The sequence below is a fragment of the Notechis scutatus genome, chromosome Z (assembly GCF_049901735.1).
Source record: "Notechis scutatus isolate UNSWTSFEM ecotype Mainland chromosome Z, rNotScu1.2, whole genome shotgun sequence".
In the NCBI taxonomy this organism is placed as follows: Eukaryota; Metazoa; Chordata; class Lepidosauria; order Squamata; family Elapidae; genus Notechis; species Notechis scutatus.
Genome location: NC_142025.1, coordinates 93,146,801 through 93,171,972, shown reverse-complemented (window position 1 = coordinate 93,171,972; position 25,172 = coordinate 93,146,801). Strand labels below are relative to the sequence as shown.

The following is a 25,172-nucleotide window of genomic DNA, read 5'->3' as shown; positions in this document are numbered from 1 at the left end:
CATGGATGTTATCATCCTATTAAAGAATATATATATATATATATATATATATATATATATATATATATATATATATATATATATATATATATATATATATATATATATATATATATATATATATATATATATATATATCCAAAAAATGAAAGGCCTATTAATGTTACCAAAGTATTTATTGTCATTTTTAATGCAAAAATTTAAATACCTGCCTTAGTTAACTTATCTTCCTACAAATTTTTCATTATGTAAAAACATGAGCTCCTTTGTCATTCTTATTGCCTAACTGCTTTAGATACTTCTGTATCCATCTAGGTTTTTAATATCTTTCTTTCTTCTTTTGTGAAAAGACAGTTCTGTAATTTCTAAACTTACTTTCTCAGTTATTCTTTTATGGTATCTCTAGGTTAAAAGAAATACTGAATAGTTATACTTCTCTCAAAAATTTTAAAAATTCCATTGTGTTCTCACGAGTTTACTATGATGCCATTGCACTTCGAGAACTAAGGGTTTAACATATATAAGGCTGCACAATTGGCATAATTTGGAACAATCAAGAAACAATCACCAATAAGAATTGGGAGTGGGAACTGCATCACTAAGCGACATGGTCATAAGGGGCAATGTCACCTGACTGTGCCAACTTGTGATGTCTATTCCAGCAGTTCCCAATTGGCATTGTTAAGCAACTCCCACATGATCACCATTTGTGACCTTTTGAGAGTTTCCCATGATTTTGCTTAAAGGACAGCAGTGAAGGTCAAAAATGGTGAAAGTGTGATAGTGGAATGCTGCAGCAGCCAGAAATACAAGAACCTTGTATTTAAGTACCCCTCATTCAATGCCATCCTAACTTCAACTAGCCACTGAATGAGTGGACTATCTGTATAAGTAAATTACTGATAAATACAATTTGACTCATACTGTTGGTGGCATTTTTGCCCTATGGATTGTCCTTAAATCTCCTATTAAGCCTGCCATTTTGCAAACTCTGAGTGCAATGTTGTGATGTACTATTTCACAGTTTAGTACTTACCTCTGTTAGTTTTGCTGGGATAAATTCTCTGGAAATATTTGAATTCTTCTGGAGCTGGGAAATCTTCAACTGGATGAAAAGAGTATTTGGATTCAAAGTCATCTGCAGATGATTAAAAAACAAAAAAACAAAAACAAAATGGTGGGTTTTGGTAGATAAAACTGAAGGTCACTCCTGCCTGGTCCTGCTGCTTTTATCATTAAGGCTTTGTGAGAATTTTGTGCAAGATGAAAATGGCCAACTAAATATCATAAGATAATTAGACCTCATAGATAGAAGATTTGGGCCACAATTCAGCAAGATGTCATCTGGCACCTAAAGTAAAGAAACTATTGAAACTTGGAAATGTAATTCAGTAATTAGAAAGTTCATAAAATACGCATCACGTTCATTGCGTTTCCAGACAGCTTTTGATCAGAATATCAAAACCAACATAAAATATATAAAATGAACTGGTTGTATATGTATCCCACACAATATTAGATTACAGATACTCAACTTTTTAAAACTACTTTATATTTCTTGCAGATACAATGATTAACTTTTGTATTCTGCAGGTTCACTGAACTAACAGATTAATTTCAAGTATCAAATATATATAATTTGATACAAATATTTAAGGCAAAAATATTACATTTTATAGATGGCTTCTTACATTGAGCAGCAGAATTTGATTTTACCACTACTAAAGAAAAAAAAATTCCTGACTAATCTAAATATTTTTATAGTCTTCAGAATTAAACAAAAATTATTAGTAACAGCTATTCCCTTTCTGATAGTCTAGAATCTTGAATATTTCCCTATTCATTATCGAGGAAACCTATCAAGGCAGCAGTAAGCCTGATAAATAAATCTTTTTACTCACCCAAATAAGATCTCACGGTAGAGATAGAGTCCCGATGTCCATTTCTCATTGGTGGGGGAGGAGGGGGTGGTCCAACTGGTGTTCTGGTAGGAGGAGGGGGCGGTTTTCCACGGTTCATGGGATCTGAAGACCCATGTATTCTGTAGGGTGGAGGTGGTGGAGGTGCATCTCTTCCACCATTTCGTATCAGGGGTGGTGGTGGTGGAGGAGCTAAATAGAAATTCTCCAGGTCAGCATAGACATGGACTAAACTGCAAAATTATAGTTATTTTAGCCATATTTATTGAGTAAGCTACAAAAGGCAGATACAAACACTTAAGATATACTCTGTGGTTCATAAACACTAATTGAGTTTACCACTAAAATCGAACAAGCCACATCATGGCTTAATGTGACACACAAACTACTGTACCTAAATATAATAGATATAGCCCAATTCTGAAAATACACTTTTGGTAGCCAAACTAAACTGGCAATTCATTTTCCATTTATATTTTACATCATTCACCCTGCACACCATTAAAAAGCTCTGCCTTGCTCTGTATATGCTATAGAAGTTTGCATCCACAATACTGGGGCAAGTCATACATTTTAATCCTGAGAGAATAAGTTTACAGATTTGGTGAGTGCTATGAGTAGGAGATATAGCATTTTAGAAATAAATAAGAGAAATGCAAAGCATGAATATATCACCAAACATCCTGGAATCTGCTGATTACCCTTTACAATCACCAAACATTTATGTAATTTATTTCTAAAACATTTTCAACTGCACATTTCTGAAATCTCTCATTTCAGGAATGAAGCATGATTAGGACACAAAACTAGTTAATCACATGAACCATTCTATTTTAAACTAAAATTTGCCCCATGTCAAGAAACATCCAATGTCTGACACTAAATGGCTCAGATTGTTTCTAAACTAGTCACATAACTTTGGGAATATTTCAGTAATACTCCTAATACTCCTGCTGGATCTAAGCTTTTTCAAAATTAAAAGTTGTTTCTGTTTTAAAGTAATTAGACTGATGACCTGCCTCATATTAGATCCCTATTTTGGGAGACTTGCAATAAACACTATACCCACAACATGAAATATCCAATCCTAGTTCAAAGAGACTTGGTGAAAAAACTGCCCTCCTACCTTCCTGAAATGTAAGGAAAGCAGCATCCTTCATGGATAAACCCTATACTCAATCATTTATATTTTCCGGTTAAAGTATCAAATAAGAACTTATGAAATTACTATCTATCTATCTATCTATCTATCTATCTATCTATCTATCTATCTATCTATCTATCTACCTACCTACCTACCTACTACCTATGTGGTGGTGGGACTCATCTCTGGGGGGGATGAGTCTGCCTACCGAGATGAGGTGGACCGGTTGCTTTCATGGTGTGGAGACAATAACTTGGTCCTCAACACCAATAAGACCAAGGAGTTTATAGTGGACTATAGAAGGAACAGATCAGACCTCCAGCCCTTGCTTATCAATGGAGACCGAGTGGAGCAAGTGGCCAGTTTTAAGTTTCTGGGTGTTACCATAAAAAAGAACCTGACCTGGCGTGCCCACATTGCAGCCCTGGTCAAAAGGGCCCAGCAGAGATTATACTACCCGAGACTTCTTAGAAAGCAACAACTGAATGAAAAAATTCCTGGTGACCTTCTACCACTGCACCATAGGGAGCATTTTAACATACTGCACCTCTGTATGGTTTGCCAATTGCACAGTGGCAGATAGGAAAGTACTCCAGAGGGTTAACGTCATTGTCCAGAACGTCATTGGTTGCCTTCTCCCCTCTTTGGAAGAGCTTAATAGCTCTCCCACTGCCTTAAGAAAGTTCAAAACATTCTCAAAGATCCATCTCATCCTGGGAACCCTTTTTTTGAACTATTACCATCTGGCAGATGGTACATAATAATAAAAACAGGGACAAATAGGCTGAAAAACAGCTTCTATCCCAAGGCAGTAGCTCTTTTGAATTCTGCTGTATAGTGCAATGTTGGTGCAGTGTCGGGGGTTTGGTTCAATGTGTAGAGGGTGAAGGATGTGTGTTTGGGTTTATTTTCATGGTCATGGTCATGATGTGCACTGAAGATGGTGTTTGATTTCATTGTACAAGGTACAATGACAATGAAGTAAAGTAATCTATCTATCATCTATCTTATCTTACAGACCCCTCACATCCTAGACGTAAACTGTTTCAACTCCCACCCTCAAAATTATGCTATAGAGCACTGCACACCAGAACAACTAGACACAAGGAAGTTTTCCCCCGAACGCCATCACTCTGCTAAGCAAATAATTCCCTCAACACTGTCAAACTGTTTACTAAGTCTGCATTACTATTACTGTTAATCTTCTCATCACTCATCACCCATCCCCTCCCACTTGTGACTGATTGACCGTAACATTGTTGTTGTATCTTAACAATTTTTATTGACTGTTTCCTAATATGATTTGATTGCTTATTGTATCATATGTTATTAAGCGTTGTACCTTATGATTGACTCTTGACGAATGTATCTTTTCTTTTATGTACACTGAGAGCATATGCACCAAGACAAATTCCTTGTGTGTCCAATCACACTTGGCCAATAAAGAATTCTATTCTATTCTATTCTATTCTATTCTATTCTATTCTATTCTATTCTATTCTATTCTGTTCTGTTCTGTTCTGTTCTGTTCATCCTTTGTGGTTGGACGAAGAATTTCCTAACTCATGGCCCACACTGACACCATCAAATTTTAGCACTACAAATAGGATTCTTTTCATAACTTCAAATAATTTTTTTTGAGATGAGCTAGAATCCAAATTCCTAAATGTGCCATTAAATATTATATACATTTAAATGTCCAAAGTCATTTGCAGATATTTTATGGTTATAATCCTTATTCCATACCATAAACATTATTATTCTGCTACAGGGAACTTCTTTGCATATGGACATGTCTATGAAACCAGGGAAATTAGCATATTTTGTAAATCTATCTCTATATATCCAACTTAGAAGATATACAGTAGCTTTGAAACATTTTTGATTGCTAACACTTCTGTTTTCAGACAGTAAATGTTGACTGTTATCAATTCCACAACTTATTTTTATATTGAACAGGGCTCTAAAAATTTCTTACCTGCACCTCGACTTGGTGGATCACGGGCAGGAGGTGGGGGGCGACTATTTTGTAAGGAAGGAGATGCTGAAGGAGGAGGGGGAGGTGCCATACCCCTCCCTGGACCAGGTGCCTTTCTATGTAAGGAATTATGTCTCTGGGGAAGCTCAGGAGCAGATTCATTAATAGGGCTGGCAGGGCCATTAGGGACACCAGGAGGCTGTCGGTAAGGTGGGGGAGGGGGTACCAAGGATTGGCTCTGACTGCTTGGACCTGACCGGATATTTACTGGGGATGGGGGTGGCTTGATGGGAGGAGGAGCTGGAGGTCCATCACGATTTCCCGGAAGCCTTTGACCTGGAGTTGGTGGCAATGGCTTCTCACGGTTGTAGGAAGGTGCTTTGCTATTATGCATAGAATGTGGAGCAAGAGGAGCATTGGCTCGCCGTCCAGGAGGTGGTGGTGGTGGGGCTGAAGAGCTGTGCTTCATACCAGTGCCACTGGCACTGTTTGGCCGTGAAAGATCTGGCAATGAAGGTCTCTGCATGCGTGGAAGCTCTGGAGGAGAAGCTCGGCTATTTTCAGTGTCATCTTGGGGTCGGGTGCTGGTAGCACACACAGGAGGCCGGGGTGCAGCTGATCTACCCCCAGGACCCTGATGTAGTACCTTCCCAGAGGAGTTGTCTGGAAAAAAAATAATATATAAAAGCGTACACAGATAGCTCTGCTGTGAAAAAGTTACTTTATTTCTTAAACGGGTAAAGCTCATAGGTAAAAATGACTGTTCAATTTAATAAAACATACAGATATGTTTGAACAGAGATTATACCTAGCAATAAATTTGAATTCCTAATTGCAGATGATTAACAGATTTTAAATTCCTAAACTTTATTATTTCCAGTAGAAAGAAAGCAAAAAGAATACAGATTCAAATATAGGACACAGATAGGGCAGAGCAAGGGAGATCAAATTATGTTTCAAAACTGCTAAAAAAGGTATTTTTAAAAATATCACCTGAACCCTCCTTTACTGCCATGGGTCGTAGTTTGGGGATACCACCTTGGAAAAGGCCCACCTTTGTTGGAAGGGGAGATGTAGTAGAATTATAGCTGCTGCCACTCTTGGATTCTGGAATAAAAGGCTTCCATATTATTTAACTTGTCAAACTGTGTATCACAAAAAAGTTTATTAATTGCAGGTATTGTAAGCAAACCCATAACTGCTAGGCCGCTATGCAACTAGTGTATTTGAGATCGCTATTTAAATGTCCAAAGTTTAATATATTTTCTTTCCCTCATAATTCTTTAAAAAGATGTTTTCCTTATGTTTCAATTTAAAATGCAAAATTCAGAAACATTTGTTTCCATTGTTTACTATTAATGTGTAAATGCTGGGACTTTATCTATATTTTAATATTAATCTAAACACTTCGGGCAGTTTACATTCTTTATTATTGTGCAGAGATGGACTTAGTTTGCCCAGCATCAAAAGTTCCCTTTGGAAAGTCTAAAATAACTTTTAGTATATACAACAGGTAGAAGAAACACAGTGGTGCTGAGTAGAAATTCCAATGGTTAAACTATAACAATTCAAACTCCACAAACTATTTTCCTCCCTCCTTCCTAAACTAGAACAATTACATTCGAAACAATCAAGATAAGCATACAATAACAGCAGAAACAATTTGGACACTATGTAATAAGAACTAACCAGAAGAAAACAAAGCAATTTGTGGTCAGAAGTAAGATGCAATTGTATTTTAGTGGCTTAAATAATTATTTACTGAACTAAGAACAATCCATCTCATAGGCTAATCCAAGGATAATTTTACTGGCAACAGTCCTTACCTAATTACCTTTAATTTCTGGATGATGCTCTCAAGTGCCTGGAATTCAATTATTTTAAACATTAATTCCCAAATTCTATTTGCATTGCTGATCTGATTCACACATTATGGGAAATGATACTCTCTCTAATGGTAATTTTTTGAATAAATTCCAATTTCATAGCACATGCAAAGCACGAATAGAAATGAACCCATCTTGTATGTCTAAAGAGCTACAGATTATTCCCAAAAGAAAGGGATGATTGGGGAGAATGCAACACCTTTCTTTTAATTTGACAATAAAATTTTTCTGACAGTTGCTTCATTCACCTACTTACTTTCAAGGATAGGCGCACTGCGATCATTAACTTGAGTCACTTTTTTCAATTGGGCCCCTTTACAAATGTCTTGTAGCAGAGCATTTCTCCCTCGCTGCTCATCTCTGCTCAATTTTGGTGCTTCTGTGTTTGCCTAAAAGGAAATATTGCACCAAAAAATTGGGAAAAAAAGATTTCTTATCCCTTAGCAGCCTGAAGATTACAAAAATCGTTCATTCACACCACTAAAAAAAAAGGCTGCATTTAATGAATTTCTGCATAATTCTATAGCCAGAAGGCTTGTACTTCTACAGCTAAAAATTTCTTATTGTGGTTTAGAAAATACTTTCAAAGAACCACTTTCACCTCATCTGCAACTCTACTGTTTCCATTATTTTTATCCATCAACCTACAATAAATATTCCATTCTTTGGTCCATTTATCTATAGAATTGCAATCAAATCAGTCTTGGTGGTCAATCTATGAACACCTAATATATTCAGGATCCCTTCAGCCCTACTTCTTTATAACATGTGAACTAGAGCAGTAATGAGCTGCATTCTAAAGAATCAATACAAAAGGTACATAATCTGTGGTCTTCATACATACAGTGGTTCAAAAAGTATTCAGACCCCCTTCATTTTTGTCAATTTTGTTATGCTGCAGCCTGATTCTACAGTTGATGAAATTTATTTTTTTTCTCATTAATCTACACTCAATACTCCATACTGTTAAAATGAAATAATTGTAGAAATGTCTGTAAATGTATTAAAAAGAAAAAATTGAAATATCAATTTTTGGCATAAGTATTCAACCCGCTGACTCAGTACTTTCTTGAAGCACCTTTGACAGCAATTACAGTCTCAAGTCTTTGGGGATATGATGCTACAAGCTTTGCATACGTGGACTTGGGGATTTTCTGCCATTCTTCCTTGCAAATCCCCTCATGCTCAGTCAGGTTGAATGGCAACCATTGGTGGACAGCCATTTTCAGGCCCCTTCAGAGATCTTCAATAGAGTTCAAGTCAGGGCTCTGGCCGGGCCATTTTAAGGACATTCACAAAGTTGTTCCTAAACTACTCCTGTGTTGACTTGGCTGTGTGCTTAGGATCATTGTCTGTTGGAAAGTGAACCTTCGGCCCAATCTGAGATCGTGAGCGCTGTGGAACAGGTGTTCATTGAGGATATCCCTGGACTCTGCTGCATTCAACTTTCCTCAATCCTGTCCAGTCTCCTGGTCCCTGCTCTGAAAAACACTGCCACAGCATGATGCTGCCATCCTCATGCTTCATTGTTGGGATATTGGACAGGTGATGAGTGGTGCCTGATTTCCTACAGAGATAACATTTAGAATTGAGGCCAAACAGTTCAATCTTGGTTTCAACAGACCAGAAAATCTTATTTCTCAAAATCTGAGAATCCTTCAGGTGCTTTTTTTTTTATAAACTCCAAGTGGGCTTTCATGTGTTTTGCACTGAGGAGGGGTTTTCGTCTAGCCACTCTGCCTTAAAGCTGAGATCGGTGGAGGGCTGCAGTGATGGTTGTCCTTCTGGAATTCTGTCCCATCTCCACACAGGATATTTGGAGCTCAGAGTGATCATCAAGATCTTGATCACTTCTCTTACTAAGGCCCTTTTCCCTCAATTGCTCAGTTTGACTGGGTGACCAGCTCTTGGAAGAATCCTGGTTGTGCCAAACTTCTTCCATTTGAGAATTATAGGGGCCACTGTGCTCTTAGGAACCTTCAGTGCAGCAGAAATTTTATTGTAGCCTTTCCCAGATCTATTCCTTGCAATAATCCTATCTCCACAAGCAGTTCCTTTGACCTCATGGTTTTAACTCTGCTACAGTATGCATTTCCAGCTGTGAGGCCTTCTATAATGTGCCTTTCCAAATCATGTCCAATTTATTACAGGTGCACTCCAATCAAGGTGTAGAAACATGTCAGCAACAATCAAGAGAAATAGGGGCCACCTGAGCTAAATTTCAAGTGTTGATGCAAAGGGTCTAAATAATTACTGTACACCAATATGGTATTTCAGTTTTTTCTTTTTAATAAATTTACAGACATTTCTAAAATTGTTTTCACTTTGTCATTATGCAGTGGGTGTAGATTAATGAGAAAAAAAATATGAATTTCAACAACTGTAGAATCAGGCTGCAGGGTAACAAAATTGACAAAAGTGGAGGGGTTTCTAAATACTTTCTGAATGCACTGTATATGAAACTGCCTTACACTTTTATGTAACTTGGTATTATTTACTTAGCATATATAAATTTTAGGAATAGGTTTTCCTAGTTATGCTACCCGAGCATAGGTATATGGGACAGAAACAGGACCTGACTCTCAGGGTTTGGACTCCTTTTTTATTATCACCTTAGCAACAACTGAAGCACTCTCTAAATGTATGAGTTTCCATTCTCAAAAAATCTAAGCCATATTGACTGGAACTGGAGCCAGAAGTCTGCATATTTGGAAGATATACAACCTGACATAATCAGTAGAACTAAAGATTTATTGTGGTTAATCTATACCAGAGATAAAACAATACATAGAAGCAGAAGGACTACCTGACTGAGAGTTGGAGGAGGAGGAGGTCCAGGTGGAGGGGGTGGTGGAATTGGCATCTTTGCTCCACTCACTCCTGGCTTAGTGTAAAAGGAATGTTTGATCACTCATAAACCTGCAACGTTGGAAGGAAAAAGACAATTAGAGGATAGGTGCAACAAAAGATTGCACTAAAATATACAGGTAGTTCTTGACTTAAGAACACAATTAAGCCCAAGTTTTCTGTTACACAAGACATTTGTTAAGTGAGTTTTGCCGTTTTAGAATTATTCTTGCCAGAGTTATTATATAAATCTGGTTTTCCCACTGACTTTGCTTATCAAAAGGTTGCAAAAAGTGATCACATGACCCAGCACACTGCAACGGTCATAAATATGAGTCAGTTGCCAAATGGCTGGATTTTGATCACATGATCATGGAGATGTTGCAACGGTAAGTGTGCAAACGGTCATAAGTCACCTTTTTAGTGGGGTTGTAACTTTGAACGGTCACTAAATGAACTTTTGTAAGTTGAGGACTACTTATATTGTGCACTGCTTCTACTGGAGCATTCCTGCTTTTATTACAGTTCCTAATTTAGTACCTTCCAAATAGATGACAAGCACTATTGACTGGAAGTCCTGGGAGTTATATTGCTTACACATTTTGAGAGCTGGAAATTAATTTACATATTAACTCATTTTATATTGTTTTCATATTAACTCATTTATACATTTAACAATTGTATATTAACTTTATAACATAATAATGCATCCATTCAAAATAATTAAAATAACAAAATAAAAGTTGCTAGTAACAAAAAGAAATAGGAAAATTGAAATTATTGCAAGCACTTGTTGAACCAACAGCATTGCTTTCAACATGTTAATTAAATGTCATGACAATTGAAAATTCTTGGAGTTAAAAATCTAATACATTGGGAGAAGTGTTTAATAAAGAATACAAAAAAACCCAATAATTTCAACTTACAAAATAAATAATTTTCAGTTGACAAATCCAAAGCCCCAGAGAAAATATTTTAGGGAATATTTAGTTCCACATTAATTGAGAGAGTAAAATGAAACTTAATGAAAAGTAAAGCTTAAATGGATTTGCACTGTATCGTGTATTTCTTAACTATACTATCATTCACAACGATTATTTTAGACTGCCCACCTATACTCTTTTGTTTTTATACAAATCTCATGGAACCAGAAGTCTAAATGGAAGGAAGCTTGCAAAACCACCAGATGATAACAGAACTATACTTATAGCAATCGATGATAAAAGCTACTGTAAAAATAAGGCAGCCAGTTACTCAAATTATCTGCTTTTAATATATAAAACTCTCTCATTCCATTAAGAAAAGCTTTCTCACAAATACAACTTTCCTTACATTTTTGCTATACATTTAAGATACTTGAGATTTTTCAACATCCATGGTTTCCAAGAACTGTAAGGCATTCTCACAAGCATACATTTCTGAAGGGGCCACAACTCTTTTCACAGCATTCGTGCTTTTATGATATAAGTATTTCTAATGGTCTTAGAAAGAAATTTTGATAATCAAAATTATGTAGGAGTCTGAAATCACTTCAGGTCTGAAATCACATGTGTTACAAACAGGAGGGGCTTTTTTTCTTCTTGCACCCTCTTCCACCAATTGTATTTTGTATCTTCATCTGCCTTAAAGTTCGAATACCGTTGGAGGAACATTCTGGGGTTGTTAAGAATAGGCTATATGCCTTACTTTGGCTGAAGTTGTGAAGAAAAAGTCTGCTTCCTTTTTAGAACTAAAACTGAGCAATATGTCCAGATGCTACTCCAAATACTTCTCAAATCTTATGATTTATATAGCTGTTCAGATGTTGCTGAGAGAGAGAGAGAGAGAGAGAGAGAGAGAGAGAGAGAGAGAGAGAGAGAGAGAGAATATATCTCCCATTCATTTTGCCAGTTTTATCTTATAGTATTCTAGATGCTAGAAATCTTGTCTTTCTTATTACTACTTTCCAACCTCATGGGAATTCCAAAGCTATTTGCTGTAACAGACTGCTGACTGACAGGTACTCCTTTTGGAATTCCTATTCTAATTTCTGTTATTGATCCTGTTAATTTGTGGACCAAATGTGCAGAAGAGTACCCCAACCTTGAAATTAAAAGTTAATGGTATATATACAGGCCAGAAGGATTGAAGATCAAGATGATTTTAGTTTTGTGTACTTTTGACTATCACACTGAACACTTTCTACTGTGACTTCAGCTAGCTGCAGGAACCCCAGGAACCAAACTATTCAAGCACTGAATTGATTATGGTGTTGAAAGGAAGAGTCCAATGAATCCAAAATTCAGCCATCTTGTAATTGGCAACAAGAATTTTCAAGATTTCATCCTATATTTTCAGTACAGTAACTGTGTGCCTGTAATTATAGGTAGCCAGACATTAATTTAGTCTTAATACAGCAGTACATTAATTGCCATCCAAACTTGCCCAGAATTTACATAACCAGAGACAAACGGGCATGATTCTTTATCAGATACCACATCACAGCAGAAATGTAGCAAGAACAGGTGTGTAATGGAGGAAGTCTGACTCATCCATGACACTACAGATACCTGTCAAATCCACAAGACCAATGAAACTATTTTAAGTAGGTCAATGAAGATTCTCAGTCATCCAGGGAAGTCTAATAGTACAGGAATGTGTCAAGTTTCAACACTTGCCCATCAAAGCAAAGAAATAGGTGGCACTTAGGAAACTTTATCAATCTACTCAGAAATTTGAGGTTTTAAGGCAAACATTTTATGGAGTCTAAAAAATCCTCCCTCCACAGAACCGGTTCCTGGTGCCCAAAAGGTTGGGGGAGGGGGGCGTTTTAAAAGACCAAACTAACTGTATGTGAGTAAGAATTACTCCCCCTCACCTTTTCTTTCCTCCTTTTTATTTTATCACAGTATTTTTATAATTATATTAACATTGCTGTAAAAAGATTCAGTGTCCACAAAACTCTTAAAATCCCATCTTTCTTCAAAGAAGGAAGCAACAGCTTTCTCAGAACTCCTTGTGATATCTGCTAAACACCAAGAAAGACATCAAACACCTCTAAAAGATACTCAGCAAAGAATAGTGGATGCTTCATCACAATGAATATTTGTGTTGTTCTTTCCATGAACAAAGACCAGAAGAGGAATTTAGAGAGGAAAAAGTGATTTGTAAAGAAAAAAAGCTCAATACAACATTCTTGCCCAATTAAGATCTTCCAGACATGCTGAAATTGTATATGACAATTATAATTATAATACCAAAATATGTTGAAGACTATAACTCAACAAACTACTTTTTTCAAATGCCCAAGTTTGAACAAGTAAAAATTAGTTTTAATTTTTCCTTAAACAGGACTTACAAATTCTTAAAAATTATTAGAGATAGTTACATATATATTTAGTTATTTATGGTTTAAAGGTGGTGATATTAAAGCTTCTTAAAAATAGGCAGTCAATCATTTGCTCTAAAAGACTGGTATATAATAATCTGACCCTTGATGATCAGGTAGTCACTTTCCCAAAAGCAAATGGAGCCAAAAGAAACATTTAATAAATCTACTTGTATTTATTATCTCCTGTTACATCAGATGTGCTTAATATTTTAGTGCCATGGGTTCCTTACAGAATCTGGTGAAACTTATGAGTCTCTTCCAAGACATTCGTGAAGAGAAAATTTTTCTTCATCCAAATTTGTGGACCCTCTGAAATGTATCTGTGGATCCAAGGTTAAAAACCCCTGTGTTATATTAAAGTTAACATTCAGTTATATGGACACCACGCAATGCTCAAACCACAGGCTGAGTAGCTTTACACTGAATATTAAAGTCACTGATCAAAGTTATGATTTTTCAGGAGCACAGAATAATGAGGCATAAGAAAACTTAACCAACTATCGCTAACCAAAAACCTTTAAAAGAGATACATTAGCTATGAGTTCCAAGAAATCTTCATGCTATTTAGGAGACAGAGAAAACATCTTAATATCAGTGAAGTACTTTGCCAGGAAAATGTTATTTCTATAATACTCTCTGAAACAGCCTTCTACCAAACTAAATTAGGTTGGTGGGCATGCCCTTCCTTTCCAATTATTATGAGTAAACAACTTTTGGCCAAATAACATTTTTGTGTCCCTCACAGTTGCTGAAACAGAGTGATATAGTTTCCTGACATTCTGAAATGAGAAAGAATATTTAAATTTAACAAAGCCAAGGTATAATTCATTAAAAAAAAGCTAATAATCCCTGGAAAATCCTGGCATGAGCACTTTATATTATAATATACTTGTTCAATCTAAACTGTTAAATAATAATAAGATCATCAAAAGGGTTTCTATTTGATTCATGAGAACACATGCCCTTCTATCCCATTCTGCTAATAACTAAGTACATATTGGGGTTGATATTCAATTAAGAGAATACTGATTGTTCTATTTCTCAAAAATTAACCATCTATATACCTACTAGAAGGTTCTTTGCCTCCAACCATTTATCATGAAATAATTAAATGCTACCAATCAATCAATAGTTCCTTTCCATGTCACATAGGCAACATCTACATATTTTCAGTCACTGGTGAAATGGAAGGAATCTTCCAGTTCCCATCAGCTCCCAAACTGTTAGAAAAGTTCTTTTCCCTTCCTGGAATATCCTTATTTATTCTAATGCTCAATACAGAAATAAAACATATTGGACTATTTCCATCTATAGGTAGATATTTTTCTTCAGCACTCAGGCAAAATAATCTTTCTTGTTGCCTCAGACAACATATAATTCTAAATAGGATTCCAACATTAACAAGAAAAAGGTATCTTGCCAACATCTCACATACACAGTACTACACAACAGCAACAGGATCTTCACAATAGCTTAAGAGAAAAATAAATTTAAGAAGTACAAACATACCTATCTAGTTGGGAGCTTCCAAGTCAGAAGCAACAGAACAAGCTCCGTAAGATTCATCTAGAAGCACCTAAAGTTAAGCACTACCTCCTTCTCACATTTCCTTTCCTGCTTTCATTACGAAGTCACACCCTTGTTTTATGAGCACAAAAGAATATGTGGCCTTGAAGTAACTCAAGTTATAAAGTAGTAGTATGATCACCTGAGGAGTGATAGTATGATCACCTGAGGAGGGCCGGAAGTGACTACTTTAGTGATAAGCAAGCAGCCTCAAGTAAAACACTTCTGCAAAATGCATGTTCAGCAACCTTTTCAAGTTGTAAGAATCTCTTGATCAATTGGAGATATCCCTATTTAGAATATAGCTTGGCCATTAGCTCACTTGCTCCAGTATACACAACTACATTTTTTCTTAAGCACCAATTAAATCAAGTAAACAGGTTCCTTGCTCATTTCTTCCATTTTAACACCTCAGGGTTGGGACATTTTAATTAAAATCTGTTTAATTAAGAATGAACAGTATTAAGAATTGGTCCTATAAGACACACAACCTCTGGTGGTACCATAACATAATAAAATAGAAAAGGAGAATAAAAACTAAGTGCATATGTATTTCTGTGCTTCTGGATTTTTCACAAGACTGCAGTGCATTTATTGCATTTCATTTCTTCCATTTCCTAAGAATCTGGTTCCTTTTGAGGTTTAACTGTGGAGAATGTAGAATTAAAATATGTTCATTCAGAATAAAGTCCAACATCTATGGAGGTGCAGTCCAGATGACATCAATTACCGGTAATTGTAATCATAGAATTCCCCAAAGTAAATTACAATTTTAGAAAACATTAATTGTTCAAACTAGCTTTATGATTCATGCAAGAATGCTAAAATCAAATACTTGCCAGCCTTGCAAGTGGTCTGTAATATTTATTTGTTGAAATACTTTTAGCAATACATCTGTAAATATTATCAATTCCTGATCCAGGATAACAAGTATATTATAACAGGTTAGTGCCTCTCTACTATGAAATTTATTTTCACTCAAAGGATGTGATGTGAATAATAGCATAAAAGTCAGTGGGGCTCAGGGTTGACACACATCAATAATTGACTTTTGAGGGAGGCATGATGAAATGAAGATAGGATGAGAGATTGCCCACATGGGCCCAGGTAGATGCTCCTCACAAAAAGACTGGAAGACAGTGGTTTTCCACAGGTCTGAACACCAGGAGAAAAAGAGATGAGCTATCCTGCTAGGAATTTTAACACAGGACCTTAGACGTATTTTGTCCCCTGGAATCTAGGTTTGGCATCTTTGTATAAAATCAAGGATGAATTTGGATGGATGACTTTCAATGTCCAAATATCAAAGATCAATTTTCTTGTTTTTTTAAAAAAAATATTATTGAATAAAGCCCATGTCATAATATGCATGAAATTTCTCCTGTTAGGGTGTCAATGTGAAAGCTTATAGCTAACCATGTTCATGTGACATAACAAAAGGTGTGTGATAGTTTGTAATATTGTTTTACAAGGTATCAAGTGCTAGCATATGGAGTATGTCAGAATGGTGTTGTTAGTACAGGGTACCAGCCCGGTCTTCTCTCTGACTGCAATGTTTGAATGCCTCCGATTTCCAGCCATATTGATGCACAGCCTGGGAACTGAATTCAAAAGACTGCTGTCCCACTCCTGAGGACATGCGGATTCCCCAGGCCGCGTTTGAAATAACAGAAGTCGGAGGGAGGCGGAGGGAGAGTGCCCTTTATCTTTAGAGGTGGGGTTTAACCTGTGATCTCCTGACAGAGAGACGATGGGCTAACTTTAGGAATGAGGTTTTGGAGTGAAACACTATGGTTTTGATTATAAGCCTCCTTCACTCTCCTTGTTTGAATGCTGCCCCAGGCTGGCTGGGAACCAATTTGGAGGCCAATGAGCCCCCCCCCTTGCCTTGGAGAAGTCCTCTTCCAGCCTTTGAAATTGGCTCCAAAGGCAGCAAGGAAGCCGCAGGCGTCTGCTGCCGCCGGTCGTGTTTGAAAGCTGAGGAATGTCGCTCCTCTAACTTGAAGAACAAATACTACTCGCTTTTGCGTTGCATCAGCATTCTGCCTTCGCCATGGTATATTTGTGGCAGCTTGCACCTTCCATCCGCCATCACTTCAGCCCACTTGCGCCACGCTCCCCCCCTGCAACAGCACCATTACCTCATTCCGGCTGGCGAGGGCTGTGCACGTGTCATCCCCTATGGCAGAGATTTCTAGCCCCACCATGGGCCGATCCCATATTCCAGAGCTGTTGTAGTCACAGGACTGGCTCTTTGGTCATCTTGAAGCAGCTCCTCCACAGCAGCCAGTACACCCAGGTGGAGAAGCTGCTTCGGGATGACCAAAGGGCCAGTCCTGTGACTACTACAGCTCTAGAATATGGTACTGACTTTCCCACCAATGTCAGCAAGCCATCCTTGGCCGGATTTTCCTCCCCAGCCGTTGTTCTTATCTTCCAGTTCCAACTCGCGTGGTTCTACTGAAGGTAAGTTTGCCAGCGGGTGGTTCTACTGAAGGTAAGGTGGGGGCCAGCGGGTGGGTGGACCATGTGGGCAGCACAGCCTTGTGTTCCCGCACGGCCTGGATTAATTGCTTTGGAGGGGTGCTTTGGGGGGGGACATTTCTCTGCGGGGCACCAAAATTTTCTCATGGCCAACCAGTGGTCTACGGCCCACCGGTTGGCGACCACTGGTTTAAATTAAGGCATTCCAAAAATGTCTTCTTCAATTATAAGCATCATCAATGTCCATATCCTATTAGAGGTCAATAGAACTCCACAAGGTAGAAACTAAAGATGAAAATATCTCATACCGATATCATCCCATTTTTTTTAGTATGGAGAACATTATTAATTTGAATGGCAGAGCTCAATGATGTTTCTTACAAGTCTGTAAGACTCTTCCAAGTCATTCATTTATAATACTTATTTACTTAAAGATTTACACTTCCTATTTCCCCAACGATGAAGTATGTGCGCTGAGAAAAAGTAGTTGGCCCAAAGATACCTAGTGAGCTTTCATGGCTGAAGGTGGACTAGAATCTGTGTCTTGCTGCTCTGATTAAAACCTTAATACTGGCTTGCACATAGACTGGTTAGCAATAACTTTTGTTAGGTTTATTTGAGGCACAAAGTTACCTAATTTTTTTTTAAATTCCCCCATAGCTCATCGAAGCATAAACACTAGATTTGACAGCACTTTTTGAATTCTAAAATGCTTACTTGCAAGGCTGATATACAGGCAGAAATGGAAAAACATGTGGAAACTGGACCTTCTAAATTGCAACAGAAACTACCTAGAGAATACAGATGGTAAGAGATAGCCTGACTCAGGTGATAGGCTCTCAAGAAAAAATCTTACTGGTCTGAACATGCCCATTAGAGTGTCAGCGTGCTTTAACTTAAACCAGCTTTTATATAAAGGGATTTCATTGGATTGGCACCTTTGGTGTGGACTAAAAGAGCTATCACATAAACAATCTGATGATAGTTGAATTAAATAAATTAATCAAGCTCCTGAAGAATTCTCTACAAAATAAACAAGCAGTGCAGTACTGTCCAAGTCTACCATTAGACATTTCCACCAATCTACTCTTCAGCATTCCAAGGCCTGCAGCTCCAGACAAGTGCATATGGTCCTCTTCCAATTTTCTCCCCTAACTCAGTCAACCTAAGATAACACAGGAAAAATAAATAAATTGGGCCACAGGCGATAAGCTGCATCCTAGCATGCATCGTACATTAGCTTACCAGCTTCTCTAGACTCAAAGTGCAAATTAAAACAGTTTATACTAGTACAGTAGCACTAAATTACCAACAGATGACAACTGGCTCACCCCATTTTTATATAAAGGTGTGTATTTTGTAAGATTATTGTTCAGTTATTCAAACCTGACCTGATTTCTAAAAAGGAAGTTAGCAATTGTTCTCTGTAAAGAATTCCTGTATTCTGAAAAGAAATAACTACTACAGCATTCACATTAAATTTTCAATCATTAAAAACAACACATCCTTTAAACAGGAATTTATATTCTATTTCCCATACCAACTTATTTTATATCCCGTATATTGTGTAGTTACACCTGTTTTGAATTGTTACTTGGCTTTAGATTGCAGGCAGGTAGCATTAACATATGCTATGCTTAAAAAATCCTTATACCCATAAAACTAAGAGAGCAAAGTGCAAACAACTGGGCCATATTAGCATACATGTTGATTTTCTGATTGTAGGAAGATACACTTACATGCAGTGACATATTCACAAGAGGTATCACAGCCTTAAACTACTAAATCATTTTATTCTATGTGTAGATTCAGTTTCAGAGGAGCATAGTCCTGTAAATATGCTTCAAACTACAAGGCGAAGGGATTATATAATGAATGCTCCCCCTTAACTCCAGTCCAGTGGAAAATTCACTTTAAATAAAACTACTCTCATAATTTTAAACAGAGTTGCAACATGATTTCTGATGTCATAGCACAAATATAACATATCCACCTACATTTAGAAAAATAATACTTTAATTCTTCCCCTCTGAATTTAATAAGAATTAAATCAGCTTAATGGTGTTACATTAAATACTGACTCAATTTAACCCATTTATTTTGATTTTGTTAGAGATTCAGAGTAGGGAAAATGTGACATCTATTTTACATTCCTAAAGACTAGGAAAAACACATTGATTGAATGTAATAAAAGCTATAAAATACTTAGTTTTAAATAATATCTGTACATCAAATCAACTGGGTAAAAAGAATATCACATGTCATGTACCATTATGTTCCTCATTATACACACCCCTTTACAGGATGGATACAATTTCTGGAATTCCAAGATTAAAGGGCATTTAGGAAATTCAGTAGCTTTTAACACAGTAATAAAATAATGCAGCAACTTTGAGGTGCTTGTTCTATAAAATAAACTTTGTGATATTCTTTTCTAATTTGTATATTAAAAATCAGACAATGAAATCCAGAACCAAGGAAATGTGCCTTCTCTATTGTGTTTGTCGTCTAGAACAGTATTCCTCCTCCCTCCTCCCTAGAGTCCTTAAAAAGTCTGAAACCTGTTTTTTCCCTCAGACTTTGAAGTATAGTGGCATTGAGTTCTCTGGAATCTCAATATTGTTTGGAGATCTGGGGAGGGGTTTTTAATATGAATTTATAAATAAACCTATATTTCAGCAATTTCATACTGTACAAAACAAACTACAAGCTGGGGTGTTATATATGCTTAATCCAATAATAAATCCAAATCACACAAGAAATAAACACTACAGAGGATCTTCTTGTCTATTTTTTAAAGCTGTCTCCTGCAGTCTAGCAACATCCAGATATCAATTCCCAGAAGTCTCACCTCATATGGCAATGGCACTAAGAATTCTGCTAGCTGATGTCTTAGCTATCTTGGGCACATCAGTTTGGAAAAGGCTATGTTGAACTCAAAAGGAATTCAGGTATCATTGCTAAATAATACGTTAAACAAAAAAAACGATAGTCCTAACTTGAAAACGTTGGGTTTTCAAATAAGAAAAACTTAAAATACTAGATATTTTATAACGAATTGTTACTCAATATTATTAAGAAATCTGAAGATAAATATATTATTGATAATTGAAATTATTGAAATCAATAATTTATTTAGATATATTAAACAGAGTATTAAAAACCATGCTAAAGAACTATTTGTGTAATGATCATGAGTCAGATATAAAAAGATTTCCAGAAGAAAATAAACTACTTTCCACATTTACTGAATGACAATATCTCCTACAAGTATGGATTACATGACATCATAGCCATCATTTCACACACAGAAATGTTTGTACTTATGATATATGGATAAATTACACATAAATCAACAGAAAAGCCACAAGAATACACATCACTGAACAAACTTGTAATGGCTGACTTATAACAATGTTTCCTGAAGAATTCTTATCTGATTCCATATAATATGCTTCCTTCCTTCTTTTCTTTCTTTCATTTGAAAATTTATAAGGCAGCTCATCTCAACCTAATGATCTGGACAACTAACAATACAAGTGCAAAACAATATAAACTTGAAAAACAATAAGTTTATACTTCCTTCAGCTTCACTACAGGGATTTGAATAATATTTGCCCCTAACCTTATGTCCATTATTTATACTACTTGATTATTTTTCAGGATGGTCCTCTGGAAACTATATTATACTGTACAATATACAATATATATAAAACCTCACAGCTAGATAGCCACTCATCTAAATCCTCTAAAATTTGCCCAAATAACATATAATTGCCCATTCTTTTTTCCAGATTTTCTCCAATATATATAACTGAAATGAACATTCTGAAAATATGAAGTAAAATTCTAAAATTAACAAATTGCAGAGGCTTTTATGCAGACTACCATAGTTTATGGTAAAACCACATAAGAGAAATGTCAGAACACCTTCAATAATCTGTTTTGAGTTCTCCATCAAAATTCCATATGGCAGCCTATTCTGAACACTAAACCAATTCTCAGAGATAGAGGGAACAGAAATTATCCCAGTTTAAAGTAATCTGGTATTGATAATAAGAACATGATAAAGAATAACATAAAGATGTTAAGCAGTTACTCAATCCATACTAAAGCTTTTCTTTCTTTTCTCTTTCTCTTCTCAGTTACAAATCAGATTCACTCAGTTACTCTGAGAGGGAGACGGTTTTTCATCAGAATGTATCCAAGTAGAGACCAGTCATTTTTTGAGAATGCTTTAATTTGAAATCCTGCACAGAGCAGGGAGTTGGACTTGATCCCCTAGATCACTTTTTCAGCTCTATTATTCTATAAATATGAATATTGTTATGCCAGATTTGGTACCATGATTAAATAGAACTCAAATTAGACATAAATCAAAGAATATTTTGCAACTGGGTGTTAGAAGCATGATACTGAAATCAAAATCCAACTAAAATATTTAATGAGGATATTTCCTCTACAATAATTTAGATATAACAAAGCTCACTCCTGACAACTATCTGTACAATATAATTTTAGGAAAAATAATTCAAAGAAATTCTCTAGTGTTTAGTATTGAACTTTATTTCAGAATAGTTGCTGACTGGTACTGGCATGGAAATAGCATACAATTAAGTACTTAAAACTGCAAAATAATTTGAAAATTATAGGTATAACTAAAATGCAGTATGACTTTGTTAGAGAAATAAATTATACTAATTTGAAATATGGCACAGCCTAAGAGTAAAAGCTTCTATCCAAAGCTTCCCTGTTGTGTATTTTCAAAAACAGGCTTTAGCCCAAATCACAAACCATTATTTTACCCCTGTAGACTAATTCAGATCCTCAATGAGCAAGTATTCCAAAGTAGATATAAGCAGAAGAAGATATTCCATGAAAGTCACAAGCTATTATTCTGTTCACTGAGGAAGTAATTTTTCAGGAGCTTTTTTAATGCATCTCCAGTTCCACTTAATTACAGGTATTTCTACATGACAAGTTATTTTATACCTTTAACACTTAAGTGTGCTGGGAATTTAAAGAACACCTTTTAGTGAACAAATACCACAAGCAGGCAAGCACTGATAACTTTCAATTGAGCTCCACCTCCACAGACTGAATGCCCAATTCCTTAAGACGCCTAATGTTCTGGACTGATCACACATACCTTTGAAAAGGGGCCACACCTACAGTGCCCATTGTGTAACAAATGAGGAAGATGAGCATACTGGGAAATACCTTGGCTTTAAGAAAGCAAAAATGACTAGATAAGAAGTTGATTGTAACTGAATTGTGGTGAATTTTGAAGATTTCAAGGATACCTAATATATTGGGGGAGGATCTATTTGGTGTTCAATAATAACCAAGTACAGATGAAGCTCCACTTTATCTTTTACCCTCACCCAGCCATCTATTTAATGTCTGCATGACAACTCCTCCCACCCTTAAAATAAGGGAAGAAAAAGCACAAATATTGTAGTTCTTTTTGGCTCAGTTTCAATAGAAAAGCAAACCATCCCTATGTAAACATTTCAGAAACCTTCTGTCAAGGATACATTTCTGTTACCACACAACCACCCCAACTGGTGATGATTCTAACATATATTGATTGCTTCTTCAATTCACCTCTATTATCAGCAGACCCATTACCTACTGTTACCTGACACTCCCTCTGCCTGCCCGCCCACCCTCATAAGCACCTAGGCAGCATTAATTAAACCCGTTTTGCCTGTCAAGCTTTTCAGGTGAGAAGCATTTCTCAACCCAGAGTCCAGAAAACTTCAGGTCCCTGATGAACTACTTCACCGTTGGGAGATCTGAAATAACAGATCAAGGATGGATCGTCATGGAGAAAATTTATCTGCATGGCGTCGAAAATAAGTCGATAGGACACAGCCAATCAATGACATACGCAGAAGAGCTGTAGCCAGTTCCCGCACCTTTACCCTATCTCCCAAATCACTGGTCTTTGTTTTAACGCTTTTACTAGACCCGCAAGCAGTTTTTACAGGAATCTTTTCACCCCGCACCCAGGTAAATCTCTAATTCCAGTCCTCAAGAAACCCTTTCCCCATCTTCCCGGATTCAGAAAGACTCCACAACCTGCATCCTCTTGATTACCACACGTCCCACTTAACTGCGCTGCTCCCTCTCCGGTATCCTTCTCGCCTTCTCACGCCACCTTTTCCTAACTCCACCACGCCTCGCCCCCTCCGCAGCCCATGACCCTTGACCTCCAGGGTAAAACAGGTCAAATGTCAAACCTCCATCAAAGGTCACCGTTCTCCTTTCTCCCCAAATGATGCCCCGTGAAAGGTCTCATCTCTCCCGATCTCCCAGAAGCCCACTTCAGATTTCGGTGCCTCCTCGCTTACCCACGACGCGGACTTCCCCTTCTCGCGTCCGGAGCCTTCAATCCGGAAACAGACGTATGCCCGCCCGGCGGCCATACAAAATGGCGATGAGGCGCACGCCTCCGGTCAGTGCGCACGCGTATGATAGCCCCACCCTCTTCCGGCTTGGTGTCTGGAAAACGGAAGAACGTAGGGCTAAGCGGTAGCCATGATAAGGAGGTCAGAGCTGAACGGGAGGGGCTGCGGAAAGAACGTCGCTTAATCACGTGACGTATTCAGTGTTCTTCGTGGAGTTTTGTCGCTATCATTAGGCGAAATACAGATAGCAGTCGTAAGAAGCGATGCATAAATCTTTCAGGGTGCTTCATTTATTCTCATATTTCACCAAAATTAAGTAGTTGGTGATCATAGAACTCATGAAAAATCAAATAAATAAATCAGCGTTTCTCGTGTTGGCTGGAGAATTCAGGGAATTGAAGGGTTTTTTTGGGGGGGGGTCAATTGCTTACAAGATAATAGGTATAAGTAAAAACAGTTATGAATACATGGATACATATAAGAAAAATAAAAAATATATAAAAAACAATAGGACAGGGATGGTAGGCACGTTGGTGCACTTATGCATTAAATCAGTTTAAAATACTGCACAGTCGTCCTTTCCTTTAAATTCAGATAGGTGAGATGGAGCTACCACGAGTGATGCAGTCCTGTGTTAAAATTGTAGAGGGATTGTTGGACAGAGACCTATGGCAACCTTGCAATTTATTTTCTTAGGTCAAGCAAATGATTCCTTTTTCAAGAAGCCTATAGTTTAATCCAAAGTGATACTGTTAGCTATAGAACTACTATACTAGCTAGTGTTTCAGGCAATAGCTTAAATATTGTTAAAACGTTTGTTTGATCCTCCTGGTTTTATGGCATGTGGATAGTTTTAAGTAAGATACTTCTTATTTTCCTGCAAACATCTCTGGAAAGGTATGGTACACAAATAATATGAACCACAGTGAATATTCTACCATTCCTTTGATGTATTCACTTTATTTAGCGTCATATATGGATTTCATCTAGATTAATAAAACACAATAAAAATAAACGTTAAAAAAGATCTATGTTCAAATACCAATCTCTAACCATTGAAATGCAGCATTGTTTATATTTAAAAAAAATCAGATCCTGGACCAGTATATACCTATATACAGTATGCCCTCTGCTTACAGCCAGTCACAATGTCATGTTTGACATGGGACCCTGCAGTCACATTGAGGGGAGGATACTATGCCCCATTTGTGCAGATGCCATGAGAGTTGCAAATTCTATTCAGATAGTCCATTGCTGATGTCATAGTTCAAAGCCTGCCATCTTTTATGTAAGTCATTTATGTTTTCTTACATCTAGATGTTCAACGACACATTTGGCTTTCCATTGGGAACTGATGTTATAAACTGTTGGGCAGATGTTCTGCAAGTGCCAGTGGGGACTTCCTGGATTTTAATCTTCCATCTGATAAACGAGGAAGGTCAGCATGCATCGGTAGGAGTTTTATTCACTTTAAGAATTGAACAAAATCATCACTTTAAGAAGTATGGGACACTGTTTAAACTGCAGCAGGGACAATTCTATCCATATTTCTTTTATCATCTGCT

General features: G+C 36.9%; 1 protein-coding gene across 3 annotated transcripts in view; it reads right to left on the bottom strand.

Moving 5' to 3' along the window:
- Positions 1-23,666, bottom strand: part of WIPF2 (WAS/WASL interacting protein family member 2) — a 28,665-nt gene extending 4,999 nt beyond the window's left edge. The window contains exons 1-8 of one of the 3 annotated variants that reach the window (XM_087947971.1): positions 23,551-23,660; positions 11,461-11,581; positions 9,734-9,846; positions 7,184-7,316; positions 6,035-6,148; positions 5,042-5,704; positions 1,902-2,111; positions 1,037-1,138 (exon numbers count right to left, since the gene is read on the bottom strand). In XM_087947971.1, the coding sequence (XP_087804097.1) occupies positions 1,037-1,138; positions 1,902-2,111; positions 5,042-5,704; positions 6,035-6,148; positions 7,184-7,316; positions 9,734-9,790 (1,279 nt within the window). In that variant the 5' untranslated portion in view covers positions 9,791-9,846; positions 11,461-11,581; positions 23,551-23,660. Of the gene's footprint in view, positions 1-1,036; positions 1,139-1,901; positions 2,112-5,041; positions 5,705-6,034; positions 6,149-7,183; positions 7,317-9,733; positions 9,847-11,460; positions 11,582-23,439 lie in introns of all 3 variants that reach the window. The other 2 variants (XM_026679678.2, XM_026679681.2) reach the window with 2 other exon arrangements.
- Positions 23,667-25,172: the final 1,506 nt, after the last annotated feature.